At 38.2% G+C, this 19,651-nt stretch overlaps 1 protein-coding gene across 5 annotated transcripts in view; it reads right to left on the reverse strand.

Annotated features, from left to right (window-relative positions):
- The window catches only part of LOC127847506 (vinculin-like), a 95,513-nt gene that overhangs the window by 45,291 nt on the left and 30,571 nt on the right, over nt 1-19,651 (reverse strand). For 4 of the 5 annotated variants that reach the window (XM_052379536.1, XM_052379516.1, XM_052379527.1 and 1 more), the window contains exons 2-14: nt 18,628-18,735; nt 18,089-18,260; nt 15,781-15,926; nt 9,614-9,682; nt 8,571-8,670; nt 7,938-8,089; nt 7,294-7,366; nt 6,890-6,919; nt 4,660-4,808; nt 3,860-4,052; nt 2,713-2,858; nt 2,311-2,473; nt 149-300 (exon numbers count right to left, since the gene is read on the reverse strand). In XM_052379536.1, the coding sequence (XP_052235496.1) occupies nt 149-300; nt 2,311-2,473; nt 2,713-2,858; nt 3,860-4,052; nt 4,660-4,808; nt 6,890-6,919; nt 7,294-7,366; nt 7,938-8,089; nt 8,571-8,670; nt 9,614-9,682; nt 15,781-15,926; nt 18,089-18,260; nt 18,628-18,735 (1,653 nt within the window). The remainder of the gene's footprint in view (nt 1-148; nt 301-2,310; nt 2,474-2,712; nt 2,859-3,859; nt 4,053-4,659; nt 4,809-6,889; nt 6,920-7,293; nt 7,367-7,937; nt 8,090-8,570; nt 8,671-9,613; nt 9,683-15,780; nt 15,927-18,088; nt 18,261-18,627; nt 18,736-19,651) is intronic. The other variant, XM_052379520.1, reaches the window with a different exon arrangement.

Consider the following 19,651-nt stretch of genomic DNA (forward strand, 5'->3'; position numbering starts at 1 on the left):
CCAGGACGGACGGATGGACAGACAGACAGACAGAAAGACGGCGGAGATAACCACATAATAAAACTTTCTTAGGGACTACAAATGCGTCAAAACACGTTTCTAAGTGTTAAAGGGTTAAAGCATAAACCTAGTCCTTGACCAAGTGTACCTGTTTTGAGGATTTAAATATTTCTTCGACAGTTTTCTTTGTGCGACAACCACCAGCAGTGGCCACCATGTTTGCAGTGTCTGCAAGTTTGGCTGAGTGGGCTTCAAAGTTACGCCGCTTGTCAGCAAAATTGGCATCCCTGCCAGGGGTACCTGTAAGAGGAAATGAATTATATGAGCTACTTTCTGGGGAAACTCGGCTTAATGCATGTGCGAAAATTGTCATCTCAGATTGGCCTGTGCAGTCCACACAGGCTATTCAGGAATGACACTTTCCGCTTTTATGGAGTTTTTTGTTTAAAGGACATCTCTTCTTATCAAAAATCCAGTGTAGTCTCTGTGCAGTCTATATTGCTAATCTGGGACGCACTTGCATTAAGCCTAGCTTTCCCAGAATGTGGGTCATATAAATTGTGATAAATAGTGTGCAAGGGTGAAAGAAAACTATTAATAATCCAGCATGATGACACGCCTCTTCTGCATATCTGAATACTGTGAAATCATTTATTTTCGTCGGCACAAAATTTCGCCCTTTTCATAAAAATGACTATTTCGTCCGCTCTTAAATTCGTCCATTTCTGGTTTTGAAAAAAAAACAAAAAAAACGTCCGATTTGTTTGTAATACATGTAATACGCGGTTGCGAAAAAATCGTGCTGGGGAAAGAGAGGTGACACTTGGTAGTCACTTGCAGGAGGTGGGCCTTGTTTGGCATATGCCAATTAACAAGTCTGTTATTTTAGGTGATAGTAACTGTCCCTTATTATTTTATGTCATTGACACATTCTTTGTTATGATTAGCGGATAAGTGGGACTGAATAATCGTTAACGAGTGTTTTAAACAACAAAGCCAATTGCCAATTAGTCACACACAATGGGTAATAAAGTTGTTAACAATTAGCGCTAATCAACACTATTAAACGAAGTCGACGCATTCGATACAGCCTTATTGCATTCGCGTTTTACAGGAAATGTCAGTTGTCAGTACACTGTATAATGAACACCCATTTGTGTCAAAACCGGATTTAACTTGAGTGTGAATAGTCGACTGTTTCATGTTCTTTGTATCAATACAATCTGTGTATCTGTATTACAAGTATACCAGTCAACAAACAAGGTGCGCGCTTTCGCATATGGGTATTCGGACGTTCAAAAAATTGACCTACGGTTTAGCGTTCACGCCGTCGAACGCATTAAGCAATATAAATTGTTTTTTTTCACTATTTCTTTACTTGCAAAAAATACTAGTGGCTTATAACTTACCTTGCAATCTTTTTTTCCCGCATTTTGCGAGTGTGCGAGTGTTAATTTCGAGCCCTTTGTATATGCGTGGATTACGCTGGATTTAAATGCCTCGTGCCTACGGTAATTCAGTCTTATTTGTTTCAAATATGGGACATGATTGTTCGTTAGGATCTTGAATTCGTCCATCGGTCGAAGGACGAAAAAGGCGAAAATTAATGTCGGACGAATAATAATGGTTTCACAGTACATGTCCAACTAGTTAAGTATTATTTGCTAATCCATCAAATATGTCATTGTATAGGGACTTGATTTTGTTTTTTGAGATTGTTTTGAGTAATTAATAATGCCCCATTAAAAGATTATCCTATAGTACTGTCATCATTGTTATAATATTCCTATATTTTTTTGTCGAAACTTGAGTGAAAATTCTGGGCCAAACATTTTCATTGAATGGTGTAAGAGCGAATGGTCTCATGTTTTAAGAATGTGCATATTAATGCAATTCCAACATTCACAGTAGTGTGATTTTGGAAAACCCTAAAAAGAGGAAAATCCAATTTACAGCTATTTTTATCCCATAAGCAGGTGTACATTGGGGAAATAAACCTCTATGGAATAAATTTAGCTGTACTTCAGCATTGCTTGTGGTTCACATTTACTAAGCCTGACTAAATTAACTTATTTGTATTTAACTCTTACCTAGTGCTCTCTATTTGAAGCAGTTTTTGCAATCAACAGGAGGAAATAAGCTGAAAGGAGGAAATAAGAAGGAAAGAGAAAATCAGCTGAAAGGAGGAAATCAGCCAAAAGGAGGAAATCAGAAGGAGGAAATCAGCTGAAAAGAGAAAATCAGCTGAAAGGAGGAAATCAGAAGAAAGGAGAACGATCTGAAAAAAATGTTTTGCAAGAAACAGCTTACCAAGTGGCACAATGGCAGCCTCGGTGAGTTGTTTGAGGGGCGTGGTGATGTCAATGAAGTCCTCAGCGACCTGATTTACCAGGGCCTCCTCTATCTTGCCCTTTAGCTGGTGCAGCTTCTCTGAAAGGTGTCGAGCTATTGCCTTTGCTTGCGGGGAGTTGCCCTGTTGTGTAAAAAGGTAAAATCAAATGTAAGAGATACAGCTTTAATGGAAATTTTCCTTTAAAGAAGACCTTCTAAACAAAAATCCAGTCTAACTGTCCCAGATTCGCCTGTGCAGACAGCAAAAACTAATCTGGAAAAACACTTTAGGCAAGTACATGAAGCTCTGTTTTATCAGCCTGCAGCTAAAATATAATTTTGAATGAGGTATTTCCTATGTAATGCTTCACAAGTCCATACCTGTCCCTTAGCAATAAGGTCTGACAGCTGATTGGTGAGTATTTCGGTCTCGTCACAAAGTCGTAGGAGGTCTGATCTTAGAGGCCCTTGGCAACCCTGGGCTAACCGTCGACCATCTGCTACGACCATACGGGTGGCTTGCTCACCTGAACAACAGGAAATACATAGAAAAAGGGCATTATATAGATGAGCATTGTGTGTTTGACCCTTTTACACATGGATTCACTCTTTAATCCATTTGTACTCCCTTAGAAAGGATTTTTAGTCCCCAAGTCAAACTAAATTTAATACCTTTCTTAACAGATCCATGTTTTAAAGGCGTCATTTTCAACCTCAAGTTACTAATGAGCAGCAAACATTATAAAGCTTAACAGCCTGTGAGTTACTTTCAGGCTGGTCTGGTTTTATGCTGGTTGCATACAGCCATTTTCACTATGCTTCTCAGTGGGAAAGCGTAAATTAAAATATGGATTACTTTTAACAAGTGATCATGCAAATCTATCACATTTATGAAAACATCATTAATAATTAATTTCTACCAAATCCAACTTCTTTTATCACACTGTTTAATTAAAGTTTTGTGCTATTTGAATGCAGTCAAATTAAAATGTTTGTTAAAGTTTAAATGTAAGGACGCTAATACACATACTATAATATCATTTTTATTCATGGGACATTAATTTTCGTTGATTTGGTGGGTTGAACAATCTAAGAATTTAACACAAACTTGTCCAAAAATAACCGGTGCACATTTCCTTTTTTTACCATTATCCAACCTCCACGAATTAACTTGTCCACAAAAGTCATTTTTTGAAAAACCACCAAAGTTCATGCTGAAAAAAATAAATGATTTTATAGTATTAGTTTCTGACAACCTTAAAGTAATTCCCTATACTGCATTAAACTAAAGGGCAGTGCGCTCCAGAGCAAGTGATAATTTTGCACTGTTTTAAACAGTGCATAAACTTTTTTAAATCTTTAAAAGTTCGGTTTCAACCACTTGAAAACGTTTGTAACAGGGCATAAACCACTCTAGTTCACTGATAGGTCCGTATAAATCACAAGAAAATGTTTTAAACAGTTTATAAACACTTATATTTACCAATAGCTCACAATAAATGACTACATAACAAGAATTCAAACTCACCAAGCCCTCTATCATCAATACCCGGGTTGGTTAGCCAGCGCTGAGCCTGGTCCACCTTGCCCTCTACAGTGGGCGCAGGCTTACGGATCCCACTGCGCTCAGAGTTCATGATACCTGCGCCAGTCAAATTCTGCAACTCTCGCAGCTTTTGCTGCATTTCCCGGCCAAGGGACATTGCCTGAGGACTGTTGCCCTATAAAGTGTATACAATTTGTAGATTAACAAAAAGCACTATATACTGGGACATATACACAGTAATATTTTGTATATTTATCTGTTTTCACTCTTTAACGCAGATGCATTGATGATGATGGTTGCCACAGGATAGATACATATTTGCTATCATTTACTGTTTAATCAGAGCGTGTGATGTTTGTGATTAATACCCCAGAGACTTCTTTCCTGGGGTATACAGTATAAAGGTTTAAAACTGAAGTTTTCAGGAAAATCCCTTTAAAAAATCATGCCACTAGTTGCCTTCTGGGAAAACATGGCTTAATGCATGAACGCAAAGGGTCCTCCCAGTTCAGCCCATGCAGTTCGCATATGCTAATCAAGAACGACCCTTTCCACCTTTTTAGAAATTTTCATTAAAAAGAGTCTCTTCTAAACCAAGATTCATATAGGCAACAAGTGTCCTTACTGATTAGCATGTGCAGAATTTCCCACATCACATTTTCATAATATATTTTCATTGCAGGATATTAATATCTTATATGTTACAATTTATTTTTCATTAACAGGAAGTCTCTTCTAAACGAAAATCCAGTTTAGGTGGCAATTGTCTTCCCTCAGCCTACCTTGCCCTGCTGTCTGAGCTCATTTAGTGCCTGACTCATGGACTCCAGGTTGCTGACCGCCTTCACAATGCGGTCGCGGTCCTCCGGGTTGGTGCAGCACTCGGCAATACGCCTCGCATCCCCCAGGATCTGCTGAAGGGACTTGTCACCTGCAGGAAACAGCATGGAAATTGTGAGATGACATGAGCCTTGTTCTGTGAGAACAGGGCTTAATGAATGAGCATACAGTGTCATCCCAGATTAGCATTGTCCGCACAGGCTAATCAAGGATGACATTTCGGCCTTACTTGGATTTTCATTTAGAAAAGACTTCCTATAATTTCCAAACAATGGAAAGTATTGCTTCTGATAAACCTGTGTGGACTTCAGACTATTCAGGGACAAGACGATGCACATGAATTAAGTTCTCCAAGAACATGGCTCATATTTAGGGATGGAAACGAATACTGAAAATGATTTTGAATATTCGTTCTTCATTATTCAAATATATATGAATATTCAATTTTAAATCATTATGTCAACTGTTATCCAAAAAATTACTGATACACGAAAGTTGTTTGCACTGGACAAAAATTGAGACATTGCACATACATATGTTTCTGGAAGTTTGCTTTAAAAAACAAATGTTCGAATATAATTTTTGCAGTCCAATATTCGGCCATTTTCAAATATTCCAATATTCAGATATTCGTTCCCATTCCTACTCATATTCTATCCCATTACTAAAACTAATTGAATAAGAAATCATCTTATAAAACTTTGCTTTATCTTTGATCCACATTTTAAGGCACATGTATAAGTTGCTATTTTTAGAATGTAATGTATTCATTTACTCCACCTGAAGAGACTGATGCATGGACCTTTTCCATTGTTAATATGTGATAAATGTGACATTGTATAACATGTCGTAAACAATAAAACAGCACTCATCTGTTTCTAGGCCTCGCATAAAAAACTTGTTTATACGCCCTTAACCCTTAACTAAGTATTAAAATTGGTTTGTGTACTGTTTTAATGTAAAAAAAAACCACTATATACAGTGTATGTAAAATCTCATATCATGTATCAATCCATCAATGCTAAAATTGTTTCTTTGTAATTTTACTTTAATTACACCCAGTATATTATTTTGGCAACAAGTTGTTATTCAACATTGCATAGAGTTACATTTGGGTTGAACAAAACATTTATTGCAAAATCTTAATGACGTCAGAATGAGATCTGTTAAGACATAGATGACATAAATGATTTTTTGATGGAATGGAGAATAAACATTGTATATTATGACTGGATAAGGTATTTCACACATGTGAATCAGCAAATATATGTTGGTTAGCACTTGTGAAAACAAATTAAATGTGCGGAGGGAAATCCAGAATTAATCAATGTCTGTAAATATGATTCGGGATGCCACTTTCCAGCTTTAGCTACAATCGTTGGAAAAATGGTTAAAGCGACTTCATTTAAATAGAAAATACCATTCTACCAGAAGGCATCATCCAAACAGGCTGATAAGGGACAAAATTATATTTACAAGCTTTAAAGGGACTGTCAACCACGACGACAAAGAAAAGTTGTAAAATACCATATTGTTTTACAATTATTAGTTTATTTTGATTAAAATATCACGACTGGTATATTACATAACTTGAAAAAAGTTGTTAAGTTTTCATATTTTCAGTATATTTGCTTATAAATTTTACTGTGTATGTCTACCAGGTAACTACCAGTTAACTATAAATAACGCCACTAGATTGATCATCATTGTCACGTGGTAAACCAAGGAATGCAAATTGTGCATGCGTAGTGAATTGTATATATTTTTTATATAAAATGATCAATCTACTTGCGTTATTTATAGTGTATATATATTGTTATGTCACCTATTTTCGCGATGTACTTTTGATTTCACATCGCGAAATTTTATTACCAAATATACTGAAAATATGAACTTTTTTCAAGTAATGTAATATACCAGTTGTGAAATTTTAATCAATATACTCTAATAATTGTAAAACAATACAATATTTTACAACTTTTCTTTTCTTCGTCGTCGTGGTTGACAGTCCCTTTAAGCATTATGTCCCCACAACATTCCCTGCATGATCAGTGGAATAGCTTTGGGTTAAGGCATGGGAAATGACTGTGCAGGGGTCAACAGTTAAACAGTGTCAGCGGGTTTCAAGTTTGAGTCAATATCTCACACAGACTGCACACTTGAGAGTCTAACCTCGGAGAACCCTGTTGTCAACGACTACCCCTACAACAGCAAACTGAAGAACTGTGACACTTCGAAAACAATAACAGGTTAAATCTTAGCATTAATATAGGATCTAGTGAGGAGCTCTTGTATTGCTTAACATATCAGCATGATGCAAAGGAATTAGAAATGAAGATTTTGCACAATCAATGTGTGAGATACAAACCATCTGAACACCTAGTAGTTGAAAATTCATTATTTTATTAAATTATTGTATATCGTATTATGATTATTAACAACATTACAAGTCAGCAATGCAACAAATGATGCATCTATATGTAACATAAACAAAAATCATGTTAGATTCCAATATTATTTACAAGCATGCCTCACAACGCCCTTTGGCCCCTACTTATGGTCATGTGACAACTCACCTGAGCTCCCTACAAGGGCCGAGGGGTCAGCCAGCCAATCGTGCGCTAGCTTCATTTTCTGCTCAAGGGCACTCTACAAACAGAACAGAACATGAAAGGTGTAAACAGCTGTTAATGATCAAATAACAACTTGGTCCATGGTTTAACACAGCCTTGTTCTAGGAAAACTGGGCTTACTGCATGTGCATAAAGTGTTGTTCCTGATTAGTCTGGCACAACACTTTCCGCCTAAACTGGATTTACATTTAGAGGAGATTTCCTTTTAAACACAAAATTACATAAAAGTGGAAAGTGTCTTCCCTAAATAGCCTTTGCAGACGGCACAGGTTAATCAGGGACGACACATTAGCTCCCCCAGTAAGGATCAAACCTGTGACATCCCGGTCCCTAAGTGGACACCATATTTGCTATGCCACAGCAATCTATCCATATTTTCCCAGAGCGAGATGAAATTACCAAATTTTCCCAGACCCAGGATCAAAAAGCCCCATTTTCCCAGACCGAGGATTAAATAGCCCCATTTTCCCAGACCGAGGATCAAAAAGCCCCATTTTCCCAGACCGAGGATCAAATAGCCCCATTTTCCCAGAGCAAGGCTCAAATAGCCCCATTTTCCAAGAGCGACAATAAAGTGTATGCAATACCTGGGCTTTCTTCATGACGGCGAGGTCATCAGCATCCCACTCCTCCTCGTCATACGTCGTCAGCTGCAGCACGCGAATTATCTCATGGATCTCATCAGACATCTTGTGAACCACGTAGTCTCGGTTTGTTTGAGCGTCGGGAATACCTTGGTCTAGAAGTGGGCATGAAATATTTGTATGCAAAGCTTACTCTACTTGGTCAAATATCAGGTTTTCATAAGGAATGTACTCCCACGAACATTATTTATAACAAACAGCTTAAAATAATTCCGCAGTCTGCACTGGCTAATTTCCAATGTTTAGGCTAAGAGGGGTTGAGATTGAGAACATCTCATGCTAAGGAGGAAAATCCAATGCCTTCTTGTTACAAAAGGATAAAGTAGTAATATTTTATAGTCTCAAACAGTTTAATGCAATGAGACATAACAATAAAAGGTCACATTAATTTCAGTGAAGGGAGGAAAATCCAATGTTTGCTGCTTACAAAACGATAAGTATTTTTTAAGTATTTACTAACGAAAGGAGACCTTACTAGGAAAAAGCCAAAGACTTTAGGTTCTTACTACATTCAATAAATTTATTGAGAGATTCCTAAGATGCTTTATAAAACGCGGTCCAGGTACATGCACATACTCGACTGTTTGGCTGTGATGAAGATCTTGATGCCAGAGATGAGGACAGGGGTAAGATTCTTGACCTGCTCCAGGGACCGAACCAGCATCTCTCTGTGAACCTATAGCAAAGAATATTAAAATGGCCATATGCAACAAGCATAAACCAGAACAGCCTGCGAGTATCTCACAACAGCCTGCGAGTAACTCAGAACAGCCTGCAAGTATCTCAGAACAGCCTTTGCTGCTCATCAGAACCTTACATTTGAAAATTTTGCCTTTAAAAATTCCAAGGACCTCACCAGCATCTCTCAATGAACCTATCGCAAACATGTACAGGCCATGAATATCTGAACTTTTTACCACTCAGATTTGTTTTTGGTTATCGTCATAGAGATGAACTTTAGTCCATGTAAATAATTAAATAAAACATATTAGATACAGTCTATTTTTTCAATAAATTCTGGTTTTTAACACAGGCTTAATACACAAATGTATACTAGTATATAACAAGTGATGTGTTTGTGAAACACTATGTCCCATATATTTGACCTTTGACCTTTAATGATGACCTTGACCTTTCACCACTCACAATGTGCAGCTCCATGAGATACACATGCATGCCTAATATCAAGCTGCTATCTTCAATACTGCAAAAGTGTACATTAAATTAGCAATTTTGACCCATATATTTGACCTTTGACCTTGAAGGATGACCTTGATCTTGACTTTTCAACACTCAAAATGTGCAGCTCTATGAGATACACATGCATGCCAAATATGAAGTTGCTATCTTCAATATTGCAAAAGTTATTGCAAATGTTAAAGTTTGCACAAACAAACACACAAACCAACCAACAAACCAACCAACAGACAGGGCAAAAACAATATGTCCCCCACTATAGTGGTGGGAGACATAAAAATGTGTATCTTTTGGCAGGTCTAAAGGGTGGGATTTTTATGCAAAATTTCACAATATGTTGTTTACCCTTGACAAGCTGATTCCTTTATTCTTTGCCTTATACTCCAATCTGTGATTGATTATTTGCTGCCATGGAAACGTACCTGGTGGGTGAGCTCCTTCTCACGGGCATCCACTTCCTTGGTCATCCTGGTCAGCACTGGACTCAGATTCTACAAAACACACACCCACTGGAATCAAGATTTAACAAAACACACACCCACTGGAATCAAGATTTAACAAAACACACACCCACTGGACTCAAGATCTAACAAAACACACACCTACTGGACTAAAGATTTAACAAAACACACACCCACTGGACTCAAGATTTAACAAAACACACACCCACTGGACTCAAGATTTAACACAAGAGGGCCTTAAAAGCCCAAAGTCGCTCACCTGAGATAACAAGATATTGTTGGGACAAATCTTCTGACCAAGTTTCACAAAGATCGGAAAATAAATGTGGCCTCTAGAGTGTTAACAAGGTTTTACTATAGCCATATAAGGAAAAATGCCCCGCCCCCTGGCAGCCATGTTTTCCAACCAACCGGCATAATTTTTTAACTCTTCCAAGATATTATTGGGATAAATCTTCTGACCAAGTTTCATGAAGATCGGACAGTAAATAAGGCCTCTAGTGTTAACAAAATTTTACTATAGCCATATAAGGAAAAATGCACCGCCCCTTGGAAGCCATTTTTTTCAAGCAAACATAATTATCCCCACACTTTTTGAAAAAAAGGTGGGGATATTGTGGTTATCTCCGCCGTCCGTCCGTCCGTCCGTCCGTCCGTCCGTCCGTCCGTCCGTCTGTCTGTCTGTCTGTATGTCTGTCTGTCTGTCCGTCCGTCCTGGCCACTATCTCCTCCTACACTAAAAGCACTAGAACCTTGAAACTTACACACATGGTAGCTATGAGCATATGTGCGACCCTGCACTATTTGGAATTTTGATCTGACCCCTGGGTCAAAAGTTATAGCGGTTGGGGTGGGGCCGCGTCAGAAATTATCACTCATTTTTTTAGGTTATTTTACATTTACTTCTTTATTTCTACACCGATTCACTTCAAATTGATACTGGACCTCTCTTATGACAATACGGTCAATCTCAACCATGCATGGCCCCATTCCCAACCCTGGGGCGCCCCGCCCACATAGGCCACACCCACCAAAAATTTCCATTTACTATAATTTTTTCATTTCTACACGGATTCACTTCAAATTGATACTGAACTTTTGTTATGACATTAGGGTCAATCTCAACTATGCATGGCCCCAATCCCAACCCTGGGGCGCCCGCCCACATAGGCCACACCCACCAAAAAATTCCATTTACTATAATTTTTTCATTTCTACACGGATTCACTTCAAATTGATACTGAACTTCTCTTATGACATTAGGGTCAATCTCAACTATGCATGGCCCCATAACCAACCCTGGGGCCCCGCCCACATAGACCACACCCACCCAAAATTGCCTTTACTATAATTTCTTCATTTCTACACCGATTCACTTCAAATTGATATTGAACTTCTCTTATGACAATACAGTCAATCTCAACTATGCATGGCCCCATTACCAACCCTGGGGCGCCCCGCCCACATAGACCACACCCACCCAAAATTGCCTTTTACTATAATTTCTTCATTTCTACACCGATTCACTTCAAATTGATACTGAACTTCTCTTATGACAATACGGTCAATCTCAACTATGCATGGCACAATTACCAACCCTGGGGCGCCCTGCCCACATATGTCACACCCACCCAAAATTGCCTTTTATTATAACTTCTTCATTTCTACACCAATTCACTTCTAATTGATGATGAACTTCTCTTATGACAATACGGTCAATCTCAGCTATGCATGGCCCCATTACCAACCCTGGGGCACACCTAGGTCAAACATTCGGCGTGGGGATACGCGTCGGCCTCTGCCGCGCCATTTCTAGTTATTTTTAAACTCATCCAAGATATCATTGAGACCAATCTTCTGACCAAATGTCATGAAGATTGGACAATAAATGTGGCCTCTAGAGTGTTAACAAGGTTTTACTATAGCCATATATAGCCATATAAGGAAAAATGCCCCGCCCCTGGTGGCCATGTTTTTAAAGCAACCAAAACCATTTTCAAACTCATCCAAGATATTATTAGGCTAAATCTTCTGACCAAGTTTCATGATGATCGGAAAATAAATGTGACCTCTAGAGTTTAACAAGGTATTACTATAGCCATTTAAGGAAAATAGCCCCGCCCCCGTGGTGGCCATGTTTTTCAACCAACCGGCATCATTTTTGAACTCGTCCAAGATATTACTGTAATGAATCTTCTGACTAAGTTTCATGAAGATCAGACTATAAATATGGCCTCTAGAGTGTTAACAAGATTTTACCATAGCCTTATATAGCCATATAAGGAAAAATGCCCCGCCCCTTGGCGGCCATGTTTTTCAAGCAAACGTAACCATTTTCGAACTCATCAAAGATATCATTAAGACAAATCTTCTGACCCTATTTCATCAACTAAAGATTGGACAATAAATGTGGCCTCTAGAGTGTTAACAAGATTTTACTATAGCCATATAAGGAAAAATGCCCCTCTCCCTGGCGGCCATGTTTTTCAACCAACCGGCATCATTTTCAAACTCGTCCAAGGTATTATAGTGATGAATCTTCTGACCAAGTTTTATGAAGATCAGACAATAACTGTGGCCTCTAGAGTGTTAACCAGATTTTACTATAGCCATACATAGCCATTTAAGGAAAAATGCCCCGTCCCTTGGCAGCCATGTTTTTCAAGCAAACATAACCATTTTCGAACTCATCCAAGATATCATTGAAACCAATCTTCTGACCAAATTTTATGAAGATTGGACAATAAATGTGGACTCTAGAGAGTTAACAAAGCAAATGTTAATGCCGCAGAATGGACAACGGACGACGGACAAAAACTAGAGTTAACAAGGCAAATGTTGACGCCTCACAACGGACAATGGACGACGGACAAAAAGCGATCACAAAAGCTCACCATGAGCACATTGTGCTCAGGTGAGCTAAAAACACACACCCACTGGACTCAAGATTTAACAAAACACACACCCACTGGGCTCAAGATTTAACAAAACACACACCTGCTGGACTCAAGATTTAACAAAACACACACCCACTGGACTCAAGATATAACAAAACACACACCCACTGGACTCAAGATTTAATAAAACACACACCCACTGGAATCAAGACTTAACAAAACACACACCCACTGGAATCAAGATCTAACAAAACACACACCCACTGGAATCAAGATTTAACAAAACACACCCCCGCTGGAATCAAGATTTAACAAAACACACACACACTGGAATCAAGATTCAACAAAACACACACCCACTGGTCTCAAGATTTAACAAAACACACACCCACTGAAATCAAGATTTAACAAAACACACTCCCACTGGAATCAAGATTTTAACAAAACACCCACCCACTGGAATCAAGATTTAACAAAACACACCCGCTGGAATCAAGATTTAACAAAACACACACCCACTGGACTCAAGATCTAACAAAACACACACCTACTGGACTAAAGATTTAACAAAACACACACCCACTGGACTCAAGATTTAACAAAACACACACCCACTGGACTCAAGATTTAACACAAGAGGGCCTTAAAAGCCCAAAGTCGCTCACCTGAGATAACAAGATATTATTGGGACAAATCTTCTGACCAAGTTTCACAAAGATCGGAAAATAAATGTGGCCTCTAGAGTGTTAACAAGGTTTTACTATAGCCATATAAGGAAAAATGCCCCGCCCCCTGGCAGCCATGTTTTCCAACCAACCGGCATAATTTCTTAACTCTTCCAAGATATTATTGGGATAAATCTTCTGACCAAGTTTCATGAAGATCGGACAGTAAATAAGGCCTCTAGTGTTAACAAAATTTTACTATAGCCATATAAGGAAAAATGCACCGCCCCTTGGAAGCCATTTTTTTCAAGCAAACATAATTATTTTTAAACTCATCCAAGATATCATTGAGACCAATCTTCTGACCAAATGTCATGAAGATTGGACAATAAATGTGGCCTCTAGAGTGTTAACAAGGTTTTACTATAGCCATATATAGCCATATAAGGAAAAATGCCCCGCCCCTGGTGGCCATGTTTTTAAAGCAACCAAAACCATTTTCGATCTCATCCAAGATATTATTAGGCTAAATCTTCTGACCAAGTTTCATGATGATCGGAAAATAAATGTGACCTCTAGAGTTTAACAAGGTATTACTATAGCCATTTAAGGAAAATAGCCCCACCCCTGTGGTGGCCATGTTTTTCAACCAACCGGCATCATTTTTGAACTCGTCCAAGATATTACTGTAATGAATCTTCTGACTAAGTTTCATGAAGATCAGACTATAAATATGGCCTCTAGAGTGTTAACAAGATTTTACCATAGCCTTATATAGCCATATAAGGAAAAATGCCCCGCCCCTTGGCGGCCATGTTTTTCAAGCAAACGTAACCATTTTCAAACTCATCAAAGATATCATTAAGACAAATCTTCTGACCCTATTTCATCAACTAAAGATTGGACAATAAATGTGGCCTCTAGAGTGTTAACAAGGTTTTACTATAGCCATATAAGGAAAAATGCCCCTCTCCCTGGCGGCCATGTTTTTCAACCAACCGGCATCATTTTCAAACTCGTCCAAGGTATTATAGTGATGAATCTTCTGACCAAGTTTTATGAAGATCAGACAATAACTGTGGCCTCTAGAGTGTTAACCAGATTTTACTATAGCCATACATAGCCATTTAAGGAAAAATGCCCCGTCCCTTGGCAGCCATGTTTTTCAAGCAAACATAACCATTTTCGAACTCATCCAAGATATCATTGAAACCAATCTTCTGACCAAATTTTATGAAGATTGGACAATAAATGTGGACTCTAGAGAGTTAACAAAGCAAATGTTAATGCCGCAGAATGGACAACGGACGACGGACAAAAACTAGAGTTAACAAGGCAAATGTTGACGCCTCACAACGGACAATGGACGACGGACAAAAAGCGATCACAAAAGCTCACCATGAGCACATTGTGCTCAGGTGAGCTAAAAACACACACCCACTGGACTCAAGATTTAACAAAACACACACCCACTGGGCTCAAGATTTAACAAAACACACACCTGCTGGACTCAAGATTTAACAAAACACACACCCACTGGACTCAAGATATAACAAAACACACACCCACTGGACTCAAGATTTAATGAAACACACACCCACTGGAATCAAGACTTAACAAAACACACACCCACTGGAATCAAGATCTAACAAAACACACACCCACTGGAATCAAGATTTAACAAAACACACCCCCGCTGGAATCAAGATTTAACAAAACACACACACACTGGAATCAAGATTCAACAAAACACACACCCACTGGTCTCAAGATTTAACAAAACACACACCCACTGAAATCAAGATTTAACAAAACACACTCCCACTGGAATCAAGATTTTAACAAAACACCCACCCACTGGAATCAAGATTTAACAAAACACACCCGCTGGAATCAAGATTTAACAAAACACACACCCACTGGAATCAAGATTTAACAAAACACACACCCACTGGAAACAAGATTCAACAAAACACACACCCGCTGGACTCAAGATTTAACAAAACACACACCCGCTGGAATCAAGATTTAACAAAACACACACCCGCTGGAATCAAGATTTAACAAAACACACACCCAATGGACTCAAGATTTAACAAAACACACACCCACTGGACTCAAGATTTAACAAAACACACACCCACTGGGCTCAAGATTTAACAAAACACACACCTACTGGATTCAAGATTTAACAACTTATCATCCAATGAAATAAGATATATCTTTTTTTCACTCTTCAGTAAATTTTGTTAAATAAAAAAAACTTTTTTGGATAAGATTTATGTAATCAGGATACAATCAATTTAACTTTCAGCACTTCTCGTTCTTTAATCACATAGGTAATATCATCTTTACCTTAACATATATGAATATACCAATAACATATTTTTTTTACCTTTCCATATTTGACAATATCCTTAGCATCATCGTTTACTTTCATATATGTGAAAATATCAATCACATCTTGTTCTACTGTAGCATGACTTACATAATTTCTTATCTTCACATAAAATATCACAATATCAATTACATTTACCACCATAACATGACTCAAATCAATTGTTACCTTCACATATGTGACTAAATCTTCCATGCGGTCCACAACCTCTGTGATAGCGAGGTATTCCAGCACGTTCTTGCAGACACGAATGATCTTCCGTACTTCAGACTCGTCGAAGGCCAACAACAGGGCTGAGGTGCCTTGAAGAATTCCTTAAATGAAATTTCAATCTTTCATATTATTTTAACCATTCAGAAATAGGCATTAAGCACTTGGAGAAGTAGTGATGAAGGATGATTGCTAAAATAAAATTAAATACAGTCTACTCTCGTTATCTCGACATCGGATATCTCGATTTTCTCGATATGTCGAAGTAAGCTCAATGTCCCAACTTTGTTTCTTCTTTAAATATATTAATAAACATCGCATATCTCAATTTTTGTTATGTCGAATAATTTGATATCTCGATATAAAATTTGTCCCGAATCCCAATTTTACATGTATTAACTGTGGTTCATCTTGAAGTGCGAATAACTGTCCCAGTGTCGGCAAAGGTGAGAATTTTTTTCTTTGATACTTCACCGTCCCGCATCGCTGGCTGCTCCCGAGTCTGTGCGGTAGATAATTTATCCATTAATTGCATCAATGATCACACGAGTGTAATGTCGTTAGCCATTAACACTTGAGTAAGGCCCGTCACTTTAACTGTCACTTTAACTGCAATTAATACACAGCCTGTCGAAAGATTAATTGTTTTTACAAACAACATTCCAAAATGCATTGAGAAATATTTTTGCGTATATAAACCGTCGCAAAGTTGCAGAACTACAAAATGTACAAGTACAATTAAGTATTCCGGAACGTGATTTACGCATGTTGAGATAGAAAACCCTCGTCGTGATTGGACGTCAATTGCATCATAACTTTAAATAGCAACAATACCGGTTGTTTACTCGACAGAACAAGAAATGTGTCCACAGGACACGGATGCCCCCAACTGTAACTTTGTCACTACATAAAAGTATAACTGTGTAAACCCTTGGTAGAAGTTATTAGCTTTTTTTCAAATCCTAAACGCAGATTTCGAACCTAAACACGGACCCTAAGTTCAAGGTCAAGGTCACAGGGGTCAAAATTTGTGTGCGTATGGAAAGACCTTGTCCATATACACATGCATGCCAAATATGAAATTGCTATCAGAAGCGAAGTTATGAGCATTTTTCGAAATCTAAACGCAAAGTGTGAAGGAGAGACGGACGGACAGACGAACGGACAGTCCGATCACTATATGCCCTCCTTTGGGGGCATAAAAATGTCTTAGAATATCAAAATAAATCAGAAAGCCACATAAACTAGAGAGCGGACAACATGCTTTATCCTTGAAATGCACTAAGTGACCCCGTGACCTAGTTTTTGACCCGGCATGACCCATATTCGAACTTGACCTAGATATTGTCTTGATACAACTTCTTACCAAGTTTAGTAAAGATCAGATGAAAACTACTTCAATTAGAGAGCGGACACCATGCTTAATCCTTGAAATGCACTTAGTGACCCAGTGACCTAGTTTTTGACACGGCATGACCCATATTCGAACTTGACCTAGATAATGTCTTGATACAACTTCTGACCAAGTTTAGTTACGATCAGATGAAAACTACTTCAATTAGAGAGCGGACACCATGCTAAATCCTTGAAATGCACTAAGTGACCCCGTGACCTAGTTTTTGACCCGGCATGACCCATATTCGAACTTGACCTAGATATTGTCTGGATACAACTTCTGACCAAGTTTGGTAAAGATCAGATGAAAACTATTTGAATTAGAGAGCGGACACGAAGTGTGACCGACCGACCGATCGACCGACCAACCGACCGACCGACGGACAGTGCGAAAACTATATACCCCCTTTTCTTCGAAATGGGGGCATAAAAATGATAACCGCATGTATTCCTGCAATTATGTAACACTTAAAACGTCATTTTAAGCATTTAAATAGCAAATTTAATCGTGCTTCGTAAAAACGCGTATATATCAGGTAATAGATAGGGTAGTAGAGAGTATCATGTCACACGGTCACAGCTTTAGTTGGACCACTTAGCAGGTATATAGATGTGAAAAAGAAGGTAAATTTTCGTCTCACTTTTTCTTTGAAAACGCCAAATTAGATATCTCGAACTCTCGTTATCTCGATATTTTTTCTTATTCCCGCCGACTTCGAGATAACGAGAGTAGACCGTATATCATATAAGTCCACATTCGGGAAAACTGCGTTTAATGCATTTGCGTTAAGTGTTGTCCCAGAGAAGCCTGTGCTGTTTGATTATATTAATATATGATTCCAATTCCCACTCGCAAAAGAAAGGATTTTACCTCTTGAACCTTCAATGAGCTTCTTGCGAGCCGGAGCAGAGTACGGGTCTGATCTGAGCATGTCAGAAGCTTGCAGAAGCAAGATGGAAGACTCCTCCACACGCCTCAGAGCAGGCGGCATGTCCTGCTTCAGAATCTGATCATCACTGCTGTTGATGGTTTCATACCCAACCTGAATCAGCATTTTATACATGATGCAAAGGATCTGAATTTGTGTAAATTATGGCAATACTTTTTTTAGGCAGTGTCAATTCTTGGATGTAAGGGAATTATTGCAATCATTTTCAGAAATATTTCCTGAAAGCTTCAGATATGTACCGTTCTTTTCCAGATATAATGTGCATCAATAATTTAAGCCCAACATATTTGTTAATGTCAAAAATGGCATCTATTATGTATATTTAACAATGGTTTTGGCAAATTAGCACACATAATTGCTTTGTATCAATGTATAACATCCACAAACTTGTTAAACTAAAATTTGGGGGTTAAAACTGAGTGTTATACAAGGTGAAATTCAAAAGCTAAAAATGCCGTACCTTGACCAGGTTGTCAACTGCCAGCTTGACCACCTGTATAGGTCTGGACAGGTCAGGCATGGCGTTGCCATCCTCCGCCTCCTCATGAAGGATCACGAGCTTGGAAACCTGCCGAATACACACCGAAATACATCAGCATGAGTGACAAAATGAGCCACTCTCCGAGGAAAACAGGGCTTAATACAGTACAGGCAACGTGTACTTTGACAAACGCCACTCGTCGCGGTGTTCATTTTACGGTGTTCGCTTACCAAACGACCCCCGCGATGGGTGTTCAGATCAAATATTCGCGGGGGCCGTTTTCAATAAGGTGGACACCGCGAATCACCGCGGACCCATTATATCTACCGCGGTGTTCATCGTGTTCGCAAAAAAAAATTAATTAAATATAAACGTAAATTATTGATCCCTTTCATTTAAAGCGGGTATATACGTTGTTGTCAAATATTTATGAATTTATATAAAATGTGTAATAAACTTATTATATATATATTTAAATATAAATTAAAATAAAAGTTAAGAAGAACGTGTCGAAAAATGCGAAATAAGCCAGATATTTAATTCTGAAATTTAAAACGGCTGTGCAGCCGAATTCGCTAGCATGTAAACCATACATGTACGATGTGAATCTAAACTTAGTTTAACGGTTTATTTGAATTCCTGCAACGATATCTATTCATACGACACACGAACACTAACTCCGATCCTAATGCAAAGACGAATGCTTCGGTTATTGTAGGAAAATATGTACGTCACAATCGACTCGGGGCGCTAATTTGTCTTTGCTGCATTTTATGAAATTCGGCTTTAATGTGTAATTTTTCTTGCCTATTTTGTGTTATTGTAACATATTTTATCAATGTATTACAATTAAACACATATAAAAAATCGTATATACCCGCTTTAAGCGATAATGAATACAAGTAAATATAGTCTATTTTTATGTACATGCTGGTCGAAGGATATTTTAAGTATTTAACGTAATATTATGCGCATCTAACAATATATGCAATGTTTATAGGTG

The sequence above is a fragment of the Dreissena polymorpha genome, chromosome 1 (genome assembly GCF_020536995.1).
Source record: "Dreissena polymorpha isolate Duluth1 chromosome 1, UMN_Dpol_1.0, whole genome shotgun sequence".
Classification (NCBI taxonomy): domain Eukaryota; kingdom Metazoa; phylum Mollusca; class Bivalvia; order Myida; family Dreissenidae; genus Dreissena; species Dreissena polymorpha.